Source organism: Hevea brasiliensis, chromosome 8, assembly GCF_030052815.1.
Source record: "Hevea brasiliensis isolate MT/VB/25A 57/8 chromosome 8, ASM3005281v1, whole genome shotgun sequence".
Taxonomy (NCBI): Eukaryota; Viridiplantae; Streptophyta; class Magnoliopsida; order Malpighiales; family Euphorbiaceae; genus Hevea; species Hevea brasiliensis.
Window position 1 is genome coordinate 96,545,946 of NC_079500.1, and position 8,186 is coordinate 96,554,131.

The following is an 8,186-nucleotide window of genomic DNA, read 5'->3' on the forward strand; positions in this document are numbered from 1 at the left end:
ATGGGATAGGAAAATGTTGTTCTTACTTTAAATGAAGTAATACAAGATGAAAAATATGTTAGTAATAAATAAAAAATTATACATAATATCAGTTTTATATAGAGACAAGTAAGATATAATATAAAACTTTATAATAGAATATAAATAAATAATATTCATATTTAGGTTTATTTAAAAAAAAATTAAAGTTAGAAATTATAATTATTTAATTAAAGAAAATAAACGATAATATATTAAAAAATAAACACAGAGAAACCAAAAAAAAGGAAATGGATAAACTGGGCACCACCGGACGAGGGATAAGTTGTCAATAAAAATATGAAGACAAACAAAAGAGTCCTATGGTTATAGAACAAAATTGGAATCATACCAATGTACATGATGAAGATTAAAAGAATTTAAATTATTGTGTAATTAACACAATGAATAAAAATAATTAAAAATTTAAAATTTAAAATTATGTCTTGCATAATAAATTGTTAATAAAATACTATAATTGCTTAAAGATAATAATAAAAATTAATAAAAGACTATTTTATAGACATATTATTTGAATATAAATTAAAATACGATTTTAATTAATAATTTAATTCAAATTAAAATAGTTATAATATAATATAAGAATGTAATATAAATAGATATGAATGCGGAAGGAAACATGAATGTACAATTAAATTAAATATAAGAAAAAAAAAGGGAAAAGTGTAGAAGAAAAAGTCATAAATTTTATAATTTTAAATATTTTTATATATATAAAAAAACTTAAATATGTACTTTTAGTTGTAGAATTAGCATTATAGAATTATAAAATTGAATTTTTTTTATAATTAGAATTATTTTTTAAATAGGATCAAAATTTTAATTTACATTAATTATATTAATTAATATTTTGTAAATAATATAAATTATATTTTTATCAAGTTCACCTCATATTCATACATAATAAAGATTAAAAAAATCTAAATTATTACATAATTAATATAATAAGTTAAAATAATTTATTGATAGAACTTGATTTTCAATGCTATAATTGCCTAAAGATAGTAGTGCAAATTAATTATAAAATTAATAAAATAGATATTTTTAAAAAATATATTATTTGAATATAAATTCAAGTTAAAATAAAATTAATACACATTAAAATAGAATTAGAATAAATATGATTACTAAAATATAATATAAGAATGTAATATAAAGTAATGAACAAGGAATGATGAAGATAATAGTAATAAATTTCATAATGAAATATAATTTTTATAAATGGATTATGTGTGTATGAATTATATGAGAATAAAAAATTTATTAAAATTGTCATAATTTTAACAATGATTCATTTTTGTTACTAATTCATATGTGTGTGACCTATATATGAAAAATAAAAAATTAAAAAAGATAATTTAATATATTTAATTAATTTTTTAAAAAGAAATGATTAATTTTTTTTATCAATTTTATAAATAGAGCTGCTCATAAACTGTTATAAATTTTTTTTTTTGGTTTGACAAAAATAACTTTAATATTAAGTATGCGGATGAAAGGTTCAAATCATTCATGTTTCAACTGAAACACTGTTAAGTAGCATGCGATAAATAAAAAGAAATAAATATAAAATTATCCTTTTTATTTTTATTTTTTTAGAAAAATTTTATAACAGTAAAAAATGAAACGATTTATTTCATATTATTATTAAAATATTGTTGAAAAAATATATTTTAAATATATTAATTAAACTGTATTATAAATTAATTTCAAATTAAATTTAATATATTTTAATTATAAAAATATTTAAATAATTGTTTAAATTATTTTTAACAATATTTAGAATAATATTTTTGATATATATTTTTAATTTTGAGTCTCAATAATAAATAGAATCATAATTTTTTTTTATTTTTTATTTCTTAAATTATTAGATTATAATTTTTTAATTATTTATTTATCTATTTCAAAAATAAAATAATTGATATGATATAATAAATTAATAATTATACATTTATTTAGTAATAAAATAAATTAGGTGACATAATACATTAATAATTGCATATTTATTTTAATAATATATAAATATATGATATGTTGTATATTTATAGTTATAACTAAATATAAAAATAATTTTACCAAATACTTGATATAAATTATATATTTCATATTTATAGTTATAACTAAACATAAAAATAATTTTACTTATAAATTAACTACAATCAACTATTAATTATTAACTAACTACAATAATTACCAATTATCAGTTATATCTAATAATTAAAATTAAATAAAGTTGAAGTATTTTTCAATTTTTCTAAATAGAAAAATAGGTCAAACTAAATTATTTCTTATTAAAATCGTTTGCCAAGCAAATAACATTTGGCATTTTGGCTTACTACAAGTCAGCCATTGGCAAGCAAGCGTCATACACGCAGCCATTAGCCGACCAGTCATGCCTATGGGAAATGACGAATGTCTCGGTTCATTTTAAGTGCACTTGCGTATTGATTCTTATGGCTGCTATGGGCAATGCACGTCCAATCTCAGGCGAGTACTGAAAGAACTGAAAAGCTAACCCTAGAGGATAACACAAGCGAAAAAAACAACATCCTCCTCATGTCAAAGACACTTATTTTCCTTAGCATCTAAAACAGAAAACAGGGATTGCTATTTTGATTGTTGTCTTAAGTTGAGGCAAGGAACAGTCTCGTTAACATGAGTTCTGGTTTCATATGAATGTATCGTATAACTCAACTACATAGTTCTTTAAACAAGGAGCTAAACTCTGAGTTCAGTGAGCAAGAAATGATAAATAAAGAAAAAATGTGATCACTCAATTAGTACTACAAAAATGAGCAGAAAGATTAGACTGTGCTTGCATTTCAAACTCAAAAGAAATAGAAATTTGCTCCTCACCCCTGAGGTCGGGATCATATCAGCTTCTTTTGTCCATAATTGCATGAGATCAGAAGAGGCCAGGAAGACCACAATAGTTCTCATAAATGAACTCCATTATGAATAGTCATATGCAAATTTCCCACATTCCTGTCCAATATCCGAAGGACATGATTGCAAGCTCCCAAAGCATGTGGGGAATGCTTAATAGATTCACCTTGGATCCAGGAATTTCAGACCAGTTTACAGAAATTTCAAGCATGGGGATACTGAAACGTTTGCATAGATAAACGATCTCAACATCAAAGCACCATCTGCACAATAGTCCAATTTCTTTAAACATCAGTGCACATAATAAATTCAAAGCAAGAGAATGGTGTCTAATGACTTTGTGAGATATAGAGGTTGAGGGAAGTTAGTGGTAGAGGAGTGGGGAGGTAGAATACGAACCTCTATGCTCTTGGTAGATGTGTCAATTTTGCTGGAAATGAATTTTCTTTATTTTTTTTCTTTTATCATAAATTAGGTTTAATGAATATCAATTTTGGTTTTTTTTTTGACATTCCTATGTTGACATGGCAAAATCCGTTAGAATTAACAACAAAATAAATGATAGAATACAATTGTAAAAAATTCAAAGTTTTGGGCATTTTTGTTAAAAAAAAAAAAGTTTAGCGTAGAATTGTAAAAAACCTCAAAGTTTAGAATTTTTTTGAACATTATCCTAAAAGATATAAAAACATATAACATTTATCTTTGAAATTTTGAAATAATTGATTTTTTTTTTTTTACTTTGAAATAATTGATTTAATGTGAAAATCTCTCGCAAAGCTTTGGGTCAAAGAAAAATCATTCAAGTTAGAAAGGAATATTGTTTCGTTTATAATTATAAGAACAGGTTTCTAATATCACTCCTCAACATGAGATTCTAAATGAACCTGCACCCAATGCATTTTGCATTTTGAGCAATAAAAATACTGGCATGGCACACAGGGCACTAAATGAGGGGATGAAGGGTGGAGCACACCAAGCAATAGTCTTTTCTCTTTTGGGTTAACCTCTTTTGAATTGAGCTTACAATTTGAGAACATAAAAAATATAAGAGAGACATATTGAAAGAGGCAATGCTTACCTTTTCAGCCGGATGTTTGTGAAAAGTTTCCTTGCTGCAGCCCTGGTGAACATCTTGAAACCACACTGTAATTCATGAAAAGGCCACGTCAGCAGAAAATAAAAAACAAAAGAGAGCAAAAAAAATAACATACTCATGTAATTTCTGTGTTTATATCTGAACAAAAGTTGCAAAGCGAGTTGGTATCTGTGCTATTGCCAAAATAAAGACCAAGTGCATGATATAAATATTTCAGAAAATCACCTGTGTATCGTGAATTCCGGGACCAGCAGTTAAGAGAACAACAAGATGAAAGCCCTTCATCAGAAAATTGCGGTGCCACTTTCTCTGAAACACAACAAATTGGATCAAACATGAGAATTCAAAATAAAGATAGACAAGAAATACAAGGAAAAACATAGAAATGAAGCATAAGCAAGACTGAACTGTTGCTAAAGCCTTCTCCTCGAGATGAGCACGAGAACCAAATGCAGCAACCGGAAAATCAGATATTCTAAAATTTGAATGCCTAGCAGCTCCATCTCCTAATTTAAACTCCTTTTTGGCAACAGCATGAATCTAACAGGCAAAATATCAAGTAGCCGAAGTAACTATGTTAACTTTTCCATACTTTTATATGAAATTTTCACAATAACTAAACATTTCATGAAGATTGCACAGTCTACATAACCACAGCTAACACAAACCTGATTTTCAAGTTTCTCAAGGTCATTAACCTTTGTTGCACCATCAGCATCCAGCATTAGAAGTAATTCACCACGAGAATGAAGCATGCCCTGTTTTACAATGCTTTCACAAAGGTAAAGAGCTTCAATTGTTTTCATTGTGCACAAGTAAGGAGGAGGGCTCTTCAGTGAAGATAATATCACTTAATTAAAAAAATAAAAAAAAGTTTGGATTAGACTCACTTTTCGAATAGCTTCTCCCTTGCCATGATTTCTCCCAAGAAGTATAACTCTTACATTGTCCACTGTATATTTTTTCACAAAGCCAAAAGCTACTCTTTTTGTGGCATCAGCACTTCCATCATCAACAATCACCACCTGTATTAATAATTCATCCATTCACAAATGTAGAACTGAAGAAAATGATAGACACAAAGCACATCCTCAAACGTTCATACGGTAATCAATGCAATAGGCAAACAGCAATCAGTTGATATTAAATGCTCAAATAATGCAACTCACCTATAGGAATATTACCTATTTATGTATCTATATTGTTACATGCATCCATTGATGCATGTGCATGCTTGAATAATCTAAATTCAATGGCTTTCAGTCTACCAAATACTTTTTAGGTTTTGACATGATGAAAGTACATATCCGAGATAGCATCTTGAAGGATAATCAAGTAATACTCAGCAAAAACACATATCCAAAGTAACACAATAATCAGAATGCTTTTCAAAAAGAAGTTTTTCACTAGCAAGGATAAGGAAGGGCCAATAGAGAAATTAGCCCTCTCAATTTGATTGTAAAGCAAACAGTAACAGACTGAGAGCAAAAGACTCTATGTAAACAAAAGCTAGTGATGGGCATTAATCAATCACCAGAATAAAATTTAAAGTGTTAACTAAAATTTTGCATGATGAAAGAGTTCAATAATTTAGTTTTTATAGGATAATAGGAGGCAGAATGCTTAACCATTAAAATACCCAGCGCTTCGGTGTACGGAATATTGTCTAATGCTACTATAGCTCGAAGCCTCAAATACTAACCTCAATAACCTATTCTAGGAAATTTGCACATAATGGATATGCAAAATAAATTAGCTTTCCTGATGAAGCACATAATTTTATTATCATCACCATAGGAAAACCTGGAATCAGAACCCACATTCATCACTTCTTAGGTGAAGTGTTTTTCTTTCCCATACACATCTGAAATGAAAAGATCGAAAGACAAATAATCTTAATTTAATTTCTTGGTAGTCAATTAACTATAATCTTATGTTGCATTTATATCACAATCATTCATCATTAGCAGGAGAAACTAACTCAGGCGATCCAGGAAATCAGAAGAATAAAATTATACCTCATAAGTAAATGACTTATCCTTTGCTGAACGTTGTTGGAGATAACTACAAAGTAAAGACATAAGCATCATTATGCTTTAATAATGTAATTTTCTTAGTAGGAGTCATAAATCAAATTAATAACTTTAAAGCATTTTCCGAAACCAGATGCCCCATCCTCCAATCTTGATTGTTATTATGCACACAGCATATTAAAAAAAAAAAAACATATAAGCTATACAATGAAAACAGCATTTGAAGGAGTCTCTAGCGTGCCAAGATTTGATCATTCGCATTTACAGCTACAAGCTACAAGCTAAAACTATGGTGTCTTGTCGCCAGGTTCCCAGTTTGGGGATTGTGTTAGCTTAACTATTTTGCACATATTTTACATAACTATATTGTTATCATTCATGCAATGATGATGGATAAAAAAAATACTCTTAATTTTCCTTTTTCTTTTTCTTGGCACTGCAAGCTATGCTTCCGTAACACAGAAAAACCTCTTTCACTGTTATAACATACTCAATGGAAAGGAAAACGAAGGTTATAAATTAATATGCTTCAACCTACTTCATGGTTTCATCAAGTGCTGCAGGAAGCCTATGTTCTTCATTAAATGCAGGAACTATCAAAGATATATACTTCTCTGCCGGGTCATGGATGTGGGGGCATGGAACCTGTAAGAAATGGTACAAGAATGGTTAGGTTCACTAAAATGCATTTCAAATTTCAATAAGTTATGAAATGAATTAATCATAGTCGTTCTTAAAAATGGCTAGACATTTTGTATTCTTCAAGGATTGTTTTTTAATTTGAAGTCAACATATTTCTTGACCCAAAGATATTCAAATTCAAGTTGTACCATAACTATCTATAGAGGAATCCTAATAACATAACACACTGGAAGTTTTTCATGTAAAAGTCTTTACTCAATGCTGGTAATGTCTTAGCAAGGGAAGACTTTAAGACCCAATTTGCTCCAAGTGATGCTGAGAACTTAGAACTATCAAAGCTAAGTGAACAACAAACATCTGTAATTTGACTCATCTAGGATCATATTTTCCTTCCAGACAAGCGTTCACATATTCATCAATATTAGAGTTATAGCCAATATAGCCTATGACTTTTTTCTTTTTAAAGAATCACTGAATAGAAGTGACAGAGATCATATTACCGATAGACAATGCACCTCATTTTTTGAATTATTAGCTTATACTACAACAGTCTTGTAATACAAATCCTATCTTCAAAAAAAAAAAAAAAAATTACTCTTTGATCAATAGTATTCAGCTTCACCTAGTTTGAGTAGTTCGTCAGTAAATAAAAAACCAAGCAACAATTAAATTTTCTTTCAATTTCTCAGCAACCAAACGGAATATAATAAATTCCTTAACAAAATATAAAATCAGGTCAAACAAACAAACAGCACTTTGGGAAAAGAAAAATAAAAATCTTTCGAATTACCTTTTTCAACGAATTCGGATCCTCGAAGATAGCAGGAGCATCAACGTACCTATAAAAAACAAGAATCAATAAGTATAATGAACAAAGAATACTGAATCATGAATTAAAAAAGGAAGCAGATAAATGGCGATTGAATAGAGAAGAATATTTACTTGTTATGGTGTCTTCGCTTGTAGGCTTCAACGATGATTGGACGGAGTAACAGCAAAACTAACAACAGAGCTAGGGTTGCAAGAAGCGCTGCCAGAGTCCATACAAACTCCATTTGTTTCTGCTCTTGATTCTAATTCCTCCTCCACGACAATGGACTTTGTTTCCGTTTATAACAAGGGATGTAAGTCTACTGCTTATCTTTACTATTTAAGAAAGACTCAGACAAATTATTTTCAAGCGAGCCCGTCTAGCTCAGTCGGTAGAGCGCAAGGCTCTTAACCTTGTGGTCGTGGGTTCGAGCCCCACGGTGGGCGTTTTAGTTTTTGACCTTTCTCAATCTGAGTAGTATAAACGATGTCGTGTTTCGTTCTCCATACTGTGGCACCATTGTTTTCTTTATTTATATCTATTTAAATGTTTTTTTTTGTTTTCTTTTTCATTTATATCTATTTAAACGTTTTTTTATTTATATATAAAAATATTAAATTAATTGTTTAAATTAAAATTAAAATTTTAATATTAGTATAATAAATATTGAGAA

At 28.3% G+C, this 8,186-nt stretch overlaps 1 protein-coding gene and 1 non-coding gene across 2 annotated transcripts; one reads left to right on the top strand and one right to left on the bottom strand.

Moving 5' to 3' along the window:
• Positions 1-2,686: 2,686 nt before the first annotated feature.
• LOC110652108 (uncharacterized) lies at positions 2,687-7,808 on the bottom strand. Its single transcript, XM_058151755.1, has 10 exons — positions 7,645-7,808; positions 7,493-7,541; positions 6,599-6,705; positions 6,046-6,091; positions 4,918-5,052; positions 4,696-4,785; positions 4,436-4,567; positions 4,253-4,336; positions 4,010-4,074; positions 2,687-3,191 (listed from the first exon to the last, which is right to left on the bottom strand). The coding sequence occupies exons 1-10, from the start codon at positions 7,755-7,757 to the stop codon at positions 3,005-3,007; spliced, it is 1,008 nt and encodes a 335-aa protein (XP_058007738.1). The 5' UTR covers positions 7,758-7,808; the 3' UTR covers positions 2,687-3,004.
• Positions 7,809-7,886: 78 nt separating this feature from the next.
• TRNAK-CUU (transfer RNA lysine (anticodon CUU)) lies at positions 7,887-7,959 on the top strand. Its single transcript has one exon. It is a non-coding gene; the product is annotated as a tRNA-Lys (tRNA).
• The last annotated feature ends 227 nt before the right edge of the window (positions 7,960-8,186 follow it).

Bases quoted from the DNA above. Each gene is read 5' to 3' on its own strand.
- LOC110652108 (XM_058151755.1), bottom strand. From the start codon at position 7,757: ATGGAGTTTGTATGGACTCTGGCAGCGCTTCTTGCAACCCTAGCTCTG. The intron at 7,542-7,644 runs GTAAATATTCTT...TGTTTTTTATAG, and splicing joins AAGCGAAGACACCATAACAA to GTACGTTGATGCTCCTGCTA. The intron at 5,053-6,045 runs GTATAATTTTAT...TTATTAATACAG, and splicing joins ATAAGTCATTTACTTATGAG to GTGGTGATTGTTGATGATGG.